We start from the raw sequence: 13,134 nt of genomic DNA, 5'->3' as shown, positions 1-13,134 counted from the left end.
TTCTCTGTTAAAAGAGTGACTAGAAAATGGGCTTTTATCCAGATTATGTAAACCAATAAATTTTTTTATTGAGTCTGTATAACAAAAAATTTGTTATAAATTTGTTGTGGATTTGGATCATGAAGGTGAGTACATGATGGCATTTTAATTTTAGTTTCGATTGTCATCATTTATTCACCTTCATGTTGTCCCAAACCCTTTTAAATTTCTTTATTCATGAACCACCAGCAAACCTGACAGGTCATGTTTGTATATGCAAAAGGACAAAATGACAGCACAAAGAAATGCTCCATTATTGGAATAGAGTTTATTATTGTGGTTTGGATTATCATAATAATCATTTTTACAGTGTATCATTTTCATTGAATGCTCATGGTGCTGTATTTTCACAAACATCTCATCATAAAGAAGTTAGAATCACAGTGATGGTAAAGGTTAAGGGAACACCAACTCGTGCTGATGTTTCAGAACTGATTCTCTCAACTATTTACACATTCACCCTCGATCACAAATACAAATAAAAATCATCTCATATCGTTTAGTGCTACTGAAAACCATCATATCTGGTAATACTGCATGGGCAGAGAAACCCGCATACACAAAAAAACAACAAAAAACCTAGAAAATGTTCACATGGTGAATCTTGTATCTGCACTCCTGTAATCAGTTGCTGCTTAAACCACATTCTGTTATCTTCAGTGTAGTTACATCAGTTATCAGTTCTTAATATAGTTTTTGTGGTCCACTTATGACATCCATTTTTTTGTTCATAAATCTACTTTAGTGACTACAACCTGAAAAGAATTGAATTTTTTGTCATCTATTCATCCTCATGAAAGGTGCCCATATGGTTTCATTGATTTTTACATCTTTAAAGTACATAGACGTTATTGTTTTATATCCTGACTCCAAAATCTAATGAGCTGCCTTACTTTGTACTGTCTACAAACAAAAAGTACACAAAGGAAGACTCTTTGTTTTCAATAATCTGATGTTAGTGTGTTTCTGAGCTAACAATACTTCGAGCACAACAAATACATCATACTGCAGTGCATCTTGGGATCTTCAGTGAAAGGAGACTTAGAATCTGGCCAAAGTGAGGTATCTCCGGTTTACTGTCTATGTCTCACATCAGAAGCATGTAAGACTACTTACAATGCTATGCAGCTCACTAGGTTTTGGAACAGTGTCACATAGTGGGGTGAATCTCGCTGTGTCACGGTAATATTTTACCCCAAAATTAAAAAAACAAACAAAAAAAGCCCTAAAACTACTCAGCAAGTGTCTACTTGTTTTACCTGTTTTTGTTGTGATTTCCATTATTCTTTTTGGTGATTTTTCACTAAATGTAAGTACTTTTTGCATTACAGCAATTAAAATTTATAGTGAATGTTGCTCAGGCAAAATAGAATTAATTTCTTTGGATTTTGGAGTGAAATATGACCTGGACATGTTTATGACAAGGCTTGTTTTATTTGTCCAGTGGGCATTTTAAAATTTGAAAATAAAACATTACACCGTTATATAACAGACAATGTTCTCCACACTTTAGTTTTCCGGAATCATCGGCACATTTCTGGCACATCTATTGTAAACTTAATTCTTGTGGTTTTTACAGTAGAAGAACTAGAATGTCTGGCCATGGATGAAGTGCTACGTGTATGCAACAATATACTATAAGTGCTTGGACATGATACATGACAAATAGACACACATAACCATCCCCACCACCCCGCCAAAACCCCCAAATTTCTTATAAGAAGATTAGTCCATGATATTTGCTCATGACTTGTGGAAAAAAATCTTTTGGAGCATTTGCATGTATGGCATCTATATATGGCTATGACCTTGAATTAATTATTTTTCAAGTGATTTTTTTTAGATGTTTAAAGACAATTCTTTTTTTAATACAAAAATGAAAATTCTACACTGTTCAAAAGTTCTAATCTTTATTTTCAGTACGACCCCTCTGACAGTCAGGGAGTTGTGGACTGTGCTTTCTTATGAGTTGTTTCCGTAGGAATGTCTTATTTGGCAATTGCCGCCATTCTGCTTTTGTCCATACTTGCATATTCCTGTGTGGTTGCTTAAATTCGTGGTTAATTGGAAAAAAATGTATAGGTGGGCCCATCTCTCTAGGGGCCAAAGAGAACCCTGCAACCCTCATCAAACAACCCAGGACAACGTCCTCGGCTTTCTTTCCCAATGACGGCCCTGTATTCCCAGTGGTTTAGGCCTCAAAGATGGCCCCTGTGTGTAAGTTGCATGATGTCCTTCATATGTTCATTATGGCTTTGACTGCTTGTCCAGAGAGAGGAAGACACACTAACAAATTAACAGAGAAAAGTCTGGAGAGGATGCTAGGAAGACTGTTTGAAAACATCCAAGTTCTTCTGCAGTTCCTCTCTCGACATTGTGCCGTCCTTTACGACCTCTTCCAGCTCTCTTTAGATTTTTTTTTTTTCTCTCTTTGTCCCTCAATCCTCATCTGTCCCTGCTGCCCCCCTCAGTCCGTTCATACAGAAGGGCAGAGTTGGAGGAAAAGTGGGTTCAGCTGGAGAAAAACCACTGAAGGGAGGCAGAGATGCGATCCTTTGCAAGTGGGGAAAGAAAGCGGGAGTTTTGGCCACATGGTCTGAGCGGTGCCCTTCAGCGTGAGCTGTAGGCATCTCAGGTGGGGCGTAGCGAATAGTGCTGGGAGCATAGAGACTCTGAGGCCCCTGTGGGCCGAGAGCCAAAGGGTGAAAGAGCACACGTCCTGCAGCCCCACTTGCAGTCAGTCTCTGCAGTAGTTCGAAATCCGGAGCACGCCCTCCATGGATGGACCGGTCATCCCTGGGCAGGGACGAGGCAGGAATTGGTGGCGACAGAGTTGGGGAGGGTGGGTTGAACAGACCCTTGGGTGGAGCTTCTGTCGGGGTAGAGTTTTGAGGTTGAGAAGGTGGACTGCTACCATTGGTTCCTCCACTGCTAGGCTGAGCTTGGCTCCAGCGCCTCCCAGAACCTGCGCCTACACTTGTTCCCATTACTTCTTGTTCAGTCTTGATATTCGACCCGGAACTGGTCACCACACTCTTAAGATGCTGGATCACTGCGCGGCCGTTGTGGATCTTACCTGCTCCATTGGCCCCGTTGCCTTGTTTCAAAGGCCCCTCTTCGCTCTTCACCCGTTTGCTGGTGGGGTTGTGATCCCACTCGCTCTCTCTCTCATCGTCTTCTTCTGCCTCGCTGTCACTGGCTTGGTCCGAGGAGGTACATGGGCTGTCCTCTCTTTGCCGGAACACCTCCATCCGCCTCCTCACCTCAGAAGGACCGCTTTCAGGGTCAGACTGGTGTGACCGCTTCCTGGTGTTCTCCGATTGGCTAGCAGCAGTATGCGAGAACGCTTCCTTCCCTTTGTGGTCTGTCTCAGTCCTGCCTTTCAATGGCTGTGTCCCTGTGGAGCCTGGAGTAAAGAAAACTCTGCTCATTTGGGCTGTTGAGTAATGTATGACCATGTATTACCAGTGTGTGTATGGATAATTGCGTGTGGGGCCAAAAGCATACCTTGTGCCTTTGGAGAGGTGTCGCGTGGGGAGGAGCTTGCTTGAAGCCGCTCTGCCCTCAGGCTTTCTGGGAGTTGTAATAAGTCCAGAGGCATGTCTGCCAGCTCTGGTCGACTGAAAATACAGATGAAAGAGTGTGAGCAGTTTACCTTGGGGAGCTTTACACATTTAACAGTCTAAATGCTAAACTCTGCACCACAGGTTAACACAGTGTTCTCCAATCATTTAGCATGGCTGAATCACGCAACAGGAAGTTGTACAAATGCTAATTTGGATAGTACTGGGATTTCATATAGTACCTGTTCCAAAGCATAAGTGAGCTGCCTACCTAGACAGCACTTTAAAGGGTTAGTTCATCCAAAAATGAAAATTCTGTCATTAATTACTCACCCTCATGTTGTTCCAAACCCGTAAGACCTTTTATTATCTTCGGAACACAAATTAAGATGTTTTCGATGAAGTCCAATAGTTCTCTGACCCCACAGACAGCAAGGGTACAACCATGTTTAAGGCCCAGAAAGTTATCAAGAACATCAACAAAATAGTCCATGTGACATCAGTGGTTCATTTGTAATTTTATGAAGCTACAAGAAAACATGTTGTGCGCAAAGAAAACAAACATAATGACTTGGAGAGTATCACGATGCATACACACACTTTCCTCTAAACGTAAACAAAGTGCGGCTTGTTTACAAGCGAGGAAAGCGCACGTATGCATCATGATACTCTCCAAAATGATGCTAGGGTGACACATACAATTACAACTAAACCACTGATGTCACATGGACTGTTTTGTCTATGTTCTTGGTACCTGTTTGGGCCTTGAACGTGGTTGGATTTAATAAAAAAAGTCTTAATTTGTGTTCTGAAGATGACTGAAGGTCTTACGGGTTTAGAACAACATGAGGGTGAGTAATTAATGGCAGTTAATTTTAAGTCATCTGCTTAAATTCTGCCACTTTCTTACAATCTGAATGTAGGCTCACATTCAGATCTGTATCTGTCTGAACACCAACTAATGAGCTGAACAAAGTCCTCGCTCTACTTTTTTCTTTTTCGATAGTCTGTTTCACTTGGATATACAATACATAAAAAAGATCTGACACTACTTTTGTTTTATTGACTTTGAAGTAACTTGTTTGGCAAATTCTGAGGCAACATCTCATCTTGTTAGTGTATTTATATGTTTTTTTCCTTGTTGTAGTTTATTTTATGATTTGGCATCTTTTTTTTAATCACTGAACAGAGGGTTTCCAAAGGTCCTTAACAAGTCTTAAATTTAGTTGTATCAAATTTAAGGCCATAAAAAGTCTTAAATGGTACAACAAAGACTTTTTTATGATTTTAAGAGATCTTAAATTTGCGGAATGGAAACACAAGAATTGCGATATAGCTTAATGTGATGATTAAACTTCATTGATTCAGCGTGACTAATGAACACACGACTACGACAATGTATAGTTTATCTGAGTTCTTCTTATTATAATTTTCCGTGTTATACAGTATATAATAATACAATGCCTTTATCACTGCGTAGAATACTATGAATACTATTTGCGCCTTATTCTGTCTAAAAAGCCACATCTCTCACAGAAGGATTTATTTCAAACACTCAACTGACGTTATGAAGTGAGTTTGGAGTAAAAACATGTTATTAAATGTGATATTTTCACGTGCTATCAGATGTAGCAGCATTTCTACACAGAGCCATAGTTCACTAAGAAGCTATGTAAACAGCTGTCATTATCGCAAACAATTTCTTTTAGCCTTTTTGAGCCTAAAAATCAAATGCTCAAACGCTCGTGCCTTGCTCTCATTAAACTCTGTGTATTCTGGCTCAAGACAGTTAGGGTATGTCGAAAAACTCGTGGCAAAGATATTTTCTTCCTCAACTTCAAAAATCATTTCAAAATCGCCCTACATCGCTGCAGAAGTACCGACTCAGTCTTTGCAAAGTAAACATGCAAAGAAGATCAAACACACTTAACAAAAAAAAGTAAAATATATATAGGACATAGGACATATATAGGATATAGGACAATTTTAAAGTCGAGAGAGAAAATACGGTCTGAGTTTTTCGACATACCCTAACTGTCTTGAGCTAGAATACACAAAGTTCAAGGAGAGTAATACCAGTATTATTGTATTATTTTATATATATTATTGTATTATTTTTATGAAAATAACCGATCGTTACACTAGATAAGACCCTTCTTTCTCGGCTGGGATCGCCCTTCTTTCTCGAATGACAACCGCATTTGGGATCGTTTGAAGCCGCATTTAAACTGCATTTTGGAAGTTCAAAATCGGGGCACCATAAAAGTCCACTATATGGAGAAAAATCCTGAAATGTTTTCCTCAGAAAAACATAATTTCTTTACGACTGAAGAAAGAAAGACATGAACATCTTGGATGACAATGGGGTGAGTACATTATATGTGAATCTTTGTTTTGGAAGTGGACTTCTCCTTTAGGATGCTAAACAGAATTTGTCATGTGCTGTGCAGCAGAACTGCTGTTCTTCTGGTGCAAGTAAATGACCACTGCAGATTATGTAGAATGTTCCAAATCAGTCACAGGCAGCAACACAGTTCACTAGATTTTGGAACACAGCTATACTTTCCTCCTCACAGAGATTAACAGCACGGTCAGAGAGGTACTCATTTGTGATACCGCTTCCAAACACACACACACACACACACACAAAGACACACACACTAGAAAAGCCCTTCTGAACATGAACATGGCTCCAGCAGGGTGCTATAGAAGTTAATTAGCTATCGTAATTACAAAGCTAATTAACTAAAACACCATTCAGCCAGAAAATTTTGACATCCATTTGGTGTAATTATATATCACCAGTCCAATTATTACTGAAATTCAGCCAATTTTTTTCTTGTTTTTGTCTGACTTCTTTGAACGTGTGCGCTTGTGTGATGAAGATTACTGTAGACAGATGGAGAGGAAGAGCGATTGCGAGGGCCTCGGTGGAAACTCTCAGCACATTAACATTTTTTATACTGTAGCACAACACTCAAAAACACAAACACGCAAGGTCACTAAGAAGCTGACCTGAGCACATAGTTGACCCAGATAACGTTACGCTCGTGGGGCGCTTTGTGGTTAATGGACACGGTGGCACAGGACTGAATCCACAGATACCCTCCTCTCCTCTGCAGCCAGCGATAATACCCTGTTACAACCTGTCCTTTCCGCAGCACTAAGAAAGATTGATTAAAAAAATGCATATTGAGTTAGTTAAGGAGTCTGGTTAAAGATTTTAACATCCAAAAAAACACATAAGATGGCTAACAAAAAAAAAAAAAAATTAAAATTAAATCTGGATGTGGAGAAGAGTTACACAATTTGTTTATTTGGCTAGGGGGCGCTGTTGTCAAAATGTAAAATATAAACAGCAGCCTAAGGCTCTTAAACTGACAAAACAGATACAGCTGTTTTTTAATGATGAACTAAAAAAATCTTTTGCCATCCCATTACTTTATTATCCACCTTTTATGCTGCCACCCTCACTAAAGCTCTTCATATTTCTTTATCATCCTACAATCTAGGTAAAAGCTAGTAGTCTGTTCATTAAGAGAAAATAAAATCCAACATGTGAGTTCATGACATGCAATGAATACTAATAAATAAAAGTACATGAATATGGTTTATTTTATGTAATATAAAACTTTGTGAGAGATGTTTGATGTGGAATACAATTTTTTTAGAGATGGCTTACAGTCTTCATGGCTCTGCCTGATGGTGTCCAGGTCTTCTGCATGGATGAAGTGATAACAGGTATGTCCAACCACCTCAGCTGGGCTAAAGTCCATATACTCTGTAATCCTACAAACCCCATACAATTATACATGTAAGTGGTTTTATTTGGAGAGAATTGTGAAACATACTTTTAGCCATGTAGTATAATTCTGTTCCACAGGCTTGAGATGTATTGTTGGTGCAACAACTCATATTTGGCACACATTATCATTTACACCAATTTTGGGCAAACATTATAGCAAAGGTAGCAGAAGTTACTGTATCTGAAAGGCATGCTGGGAGGTTCTGACCTGTTCTCACAGTAGGTGACCTGCAGGTCCATGTTGACTCTGAAGACAAACATGTGACTTTCCATGCGCACTTCATTGAGCGTGGAGGGCGGAAGCGTATGAGCCAGAGCGACCAATCCCATTGGTCGATGCAAGGGGCGGGAGGAGCCTGGCACCAGGGCTGGCCGACACCGAATCCGACCTGTCACATGAATCACCTGATAAGAAATCAAATGAGCAGTTCAGTTTATGTTTATGTTATGGATCATTCAATTAAAAAAAATGGGTAAATGCTAATATGCTAGTCCAACGGTTCCCAATCACATTCCATGTGCCCCTTGCTTAATGGTTGGCTAGCATTATTCATAATTGAATCAGAAAGACATTAGAACATGTCTTCGTAAAATAATCTGACACCCCTTGATGGCATGAGAGTCTTTGTGCTGCTTTGAACAGATGCATTAACTATGGAAGCCCACTGAATAAAAATTAAAAAAAAAAATGTAATTCTGACTTAAAATATAAAATTCAGACTTTATTTAGAATTGCTCATTTATATCTCACAACAGTTACTTATTTCTCAGAATTGCTAGTTTATGTTTTGCAATTGATAAAAACAAGCAATTCTGAGAAAAAAGTAACAGTTGTGAGATATAAACTCAGACTTAAAATATAAAATTCAGACTTTATTCAGAATTGTGAGTTTATATTTTGCAATTGTTACTTTTTTCTCAGAACTGATGATTTATATCTTGCAATTCTGACTTTAAAACACAATTGCAAGTCAGAATTGTGAGATATAAATGAGCAATTCTGAGAAAAAAGTAAGTTGTGAGATATAAACTCAGACTTAAAGTTCAGACTTTATTTAGAATTGTGAGTTTATATCTCATAACTGTTACTTATTTCTCAGAATTGCTGGTTTATGTCTTGGAATTGATATAAATTAGCAATTCTGAGAAAAAAAGTAACAGTTCTGAGATATAAACTCAGACTTAAAATATAAAATTCAGACCTTTTTTCAGAATTGTGAGTTCATAACTTGCAACTTTTACTTTTTTTCTCAGAATTGCTATATTATATCTTGCGATTCTGACAGTAACACAATTGTAAGTTAAGTCAGAATTATGAGATATAAACTAGCAATTCTAAGAAAAAAGTAACAGTTACGAAATATAAACTCAGACTTAAAATATAGAATTCAGACTTTCCTCAGAACTGTCTCACAACTGTTACTTATTTCTCAGAATTGCTAGTTTATATCTTGAAATTCTGATATTATAAATGATCAATTCTGAGAAAAAAAGTAACAGTTGCAAGATGTAAACTCAGACTTAAAATATAAAATTCAGACCTTTTTTCAGAATTGTAAGTTTATATCTAGCAACTGTTAATTTTTTCTCAGAATTGTGAGTTTGTATCATGCAATACTGTTTATTCTTTATTCAGTGGCGGAAATTGGCTTCCATAATTACCAGACATTTATTTAAATTCAAATGTTTCTCATACAGAATTTTCACACTGAACATTTGTCTTTGTGTACACATGCCTTAAGACTACAGAAGAAAATGCTTACATTTGTGCCACAATTTAACACACAAGACAGTATGTCCCACATGAAGGACTCACTTTGTAGCCCGAGGATTTAACGTGGAGCCCACGCTTAGTGAGGGTGGATTTCATCCTGATGAAGAAGCCACGTTCTGATAACTCACTGACTGGAGAACAGGGACTAGATGGTGCTACAGGAGAAAACACACACGCATCACAAAGATATCCACCATTTGAAGAATATTTAACTTTTCAGAGAAATGACAAAAAAATTAACAGCTAGACCAGAGCTATCCAATCCTACTTCTGGAGGGCCAATGTCACACAGATTTTAACTCCAACACACTTGCCATGTATTTTTTAGTGAGTCTGAAGACTTTGATTAACTGGTTCAATTGTGTTTAATTAGGGTTGAAGCTAAACTGCAGGCCCTCCTGGAACTATTTTGTGTTTTGGCAAAAAAAAAAAAAAAATGTACGAAGACCTTTATGCTTTTCTTTTTTAATTTGCTAAAATGTAAAATAGTTTTCTCATTAGGGTTGAGATGGCGCAAAAAAAAAAAAACAGTCATATTTTCGTTTTCATGATCATTTTCTAGCCTCTCTCTGACCCTTAGAATGAAACAAGCGGTTTTTACTGCTGTGCTTCAAGCCTTCTATGCAAATACCCTCTTGAAAATGAGAAACAGCACTTTCCTGCAGAGCGGCTGCCCTGGATCAGCACAAGATCTGAAGGGTATCGGTGTGCCAGCACCAAACAGTGTATGTGGGTGGTCGTTTTAATGCATGTATCTTATTGATGACAAAAAGTTATTAATAGGATTTGAGTTCTGAAAGTTGCAGTATAATTTTTGAGTATCTGAATTCTGTCGAGAAACGAGGAAAAATGAAAGTTGAATAAAGCTAGACCTCTGACGATGTGTTACCTGGTTCCGGAGTGCCGGCCAGTGAGGATGTGGAGGCGGAGCTTGAAGCGCTCTCATGGGACATTTGACAGCCTGCCTCGGCCCGGAGGTGTGGCCTAATGCCAAGACGCTCTGCCATCTCAACATGATCCGCGGGGTGGATGTAATCGAACACGCTACTGCCAGTCAACTCAACCTGAGCATGCGGATACACACATAAATACACATGCACGCAGATCAATACAGAGTAACATTCATATAAGAAACATGACAGAGATCACAACATATTGGCTAACAGCCAATGAGAGACCTTGAAAAACTCAAGCTCGTCTATAGCTATTCCTACATTTATAATGCGTGTACACACGTACACTACTAAACCCTTACGCAGGGGGAAGAAAACATCAGAGAGAGATAAAAGCAATGCTACACATAAAACATTAATTATAGCATACCATGACCTAGACTGAATATTCTACCTGCTGCATGCATTTTACAAAATGTATAAGAAACTCAAAACAGGTGAGCTTCATAAACTAATATAGACTAAACAATGTTACAAATCGTTGCGCTTCATTTATATTTCTGAAGTTACGTTATTTACTCATCATGTTATTCAAATACGTATGGTTTTCCTTCTGTGAAACACAGAAATATGTCCAAGCTTCTCTTTTTCTTGCAAACAAAAGTGGAAGGGACCAAGATGGTCAAGATGATTGACTTTTGACAAGTTTTGACTCCAATGTGCCTCATTGTTAACTACAATATCTGAATGCCCAGCATTCCTAGTTGAGTTGATAATCACTGTCCTATACAATAGGTAATAAGTAATATGTTTTTAAATTGCAAGCAGGAAGGATATTTGGCAGTAATGGCAGAGGAAATAATTGTATTAATTTATTTAAGATGTATTTTTAATTACTTAATCATACAGACTTCTAAGTACTTTCAAGGAAAAAAAAATGTTTATTTGTACGTTTTAAAAAAAGCAGCCTAGACATTCTGCAAAACATCTTTTTTTGTGTTGCACACAAGAAAAAAATGGGATTGAACTGACACATACATGGGCCATTCTACAGAATTGGTGCAAACTGCTGTCCCACAACCAAAAAAACATGTATTCAATATGTTCAACAGATCATAGATGTTTACTAAGATCCTTCTATTATCTATTGAAACACACAATAATATTTAAAATATCAGTAAGCTTAACACATTTAAAATAATAATTTATTGGGTACTTTTATTTGGGAGGTGGCTATCCCGAACCCTAACCCTAAAGCTTTTTCTGCAATAAGCACACTTTTTTGGGAGTTATTCCCAAATTCATTCATAATATTTAATTTTTATATGTGTACCACTGTTAAGAACTGTGCTAGTTTACCATGTGCTGATTAGCATCTTTGAGTTTAAAAAGTATCTAAAATTGTCACTACCAAAACATTTGGTGGAGTTTCAGTAGTGACATCTTTGTTTTTTTTGGGTGTTATCCCATAAATTTTTCCGAAACATGTCATCATTGTTTTGGTAGTGACAAAAGGGAACACATACTCTTCATGTTTGGGGAAATAAACATAAACATAACAAATTTGGGGGGTGGACAAATATTTTTAGAATTAACTGCACAGTTACTAGAAATGTGTGCCTTGGATATTATATAATTTGCATTCATTTCTTTCGAGAAGTCTTTAACTCTGCCTCTGACCAGTTCTGTAGAATGGCCCATATATCAAAGTTGTTTCCTCCGAGGAGGCAAGGGAGGCAGTGTCTCCTCAAAATACTGGATGAGAAAAAATAAAAGATTACAAAATATCCCATAAAATTTTCCGAAACATGTCATCATTGTTTTGGTAGTGACAAAAGGGAACACATACTCTTCATGTTTGGGGGAAATAAACATACTAAACTACAAAAAATTAGCATAACTGTACTAAAATTTTGTTTTTGTAGTGTTTTAGTTTGCAAGTTAAAACTCTGTAATGTGATGTGGTCGCTACCATAGCATTACTGTCACTGTTTTGTCAAAAATAAAGTTTACTGAATTATCAACCAAGACGTTATTGTAGTTTTTGGTTCAATGTATATTCAAACTAATGAATCTTTAACTCTGAAATCAGTAGGATATATATATATATATATATATATATATATATATATATATATTTTTTTTTTTTTTTTTGCCTTTTACAAAGAAAAATTTGATTCAAAATACAAATCTCATAAATTACACTTAAAATATTGTTTAAAATATAATTGTTATTAATTTACCACCAAAAATGTAATAAAATTGCAAAAACAATCAAGTAAACAAAAAAACAATGTAGTTGTAAGCAAAATCTTAATAGGTTAATATAACCCATCTAATTAAATGATTACTACTGTGTTTCCTGTAGTAACAAAGTTGGGGGGTGGACAAATATTTTAAGAATTAGCTGCACAGTTACTAGAAATGTGTGCCTTGGATATTATATAATTTGCATTCATTTCTTTCGAGACATCTTTAACTCTGCCTCTGACCAGTTCTGTAGAATGGCCCATATATCAGAGTTGTTTCCTTCAAGGAGGCAAGGGAGGCAGTGTCTCCTCAAAATACTGGATGAGAAAAAATAAAAGATTACAAAATATAACTTAAAAAGTGTATAAATCACTTGTTTTTCTAAAGAAACACTGTCCAAGAGCGACACTAGCAGGTAAAGTTACAGCGTCTCTCTCACCTCCCCTGAGCCCACTGAGTTTTAACAGACCCCCTAACCTAAAGCGTGTAACTGAGAATGAATGGGGGAAAGTCACGTGAGAGGAGGCAACACCTCCATTGCAATATGATTGGATATGACTGGATGTGTTCGGCTGTGATTGCTTCATGCGTGGTCATTCACATTCACAGATTCAGTCTGAATGAACAATATAATGGCATTTATGGGAATACTAATTTTAAAAAGTAAGTAAACAACTCGCACACATAGATAAAACCACTTTGTTACATCAAAATAAGACTTAAAATGGCATGAAAACATGATCTTTGCGAGTTTTTAGTAAATAATCAGCTTGGTGAAATTTAAAGTAAAACAGTGTTTGTGACCAATAT

At 37.2% G+C, this 13,134-nt stretch overlaps 1 protein-coding gene across 2 annotated transcripts in view; it reads right to left on the bottom strand.

The window, feature by feature from the left end:
* Nucleotides 1-287: 287 nt before the first annotated feature.
* The window catches only part of npas1 (neuronal PAS domain protein 1), a 70,081-nt gene continuing 57,234 nt past the window's right edge, over nt 288-13,134 (bottom strand). For both annotated transcript variants that reach the window (XM_051130281.1, XM_051130283.1), the window contains exons 6-12: nt 10,071-10,245; nt 9,224-9,336; nt 7,616-7,812; nt 7,285-7,391; nt 6,618-6,765; nt 3,547-3,659; nt 288-3,445 (exon numbers count right to left, since the gene is read on the bottom strand). In XM_051130281.1, coding sequence (XP_050986238.1) covers nt 2,478-3,445; nt 3,547-3,659; nt 6,618-6,765; nt 7,285-7,391; nt 7,616-7,812; nt 9,224-9,336; nt 10,071-10,245 — 1,821 coding nt within the window. In that variant the 3' untranslated portion in view covers nt 288-2,477. The remainder of the gene's footprint in view (nt 3,446-3,546; nt 3,660-6,617; nt 6,766-7,284; nt 7,392-7,615; nt 7,813-9,223; nt 9,337-10,070; nt 10,246-13,134) is intronic.

The sequence above is a fragment of the Labeo rohita genome, chromosome 15 (assembly GCF_022985175.1).
Source record: "Labeo rohita strain BAU-BD-2019 chromosome 15, IGBB_LRoh.1.0, whole genome shotgun sequence".
Classification (NCBI taxonomy): domain Eukaryota; kingdom Metazoa; phylum Chordata; class Actinopteri; order Cypriniformes; family Cyprinidae; genus Labeo; species Labeo rohita.
This window is presented reverse-complemented; position numbering and strand designations above follow the sequence as displayed.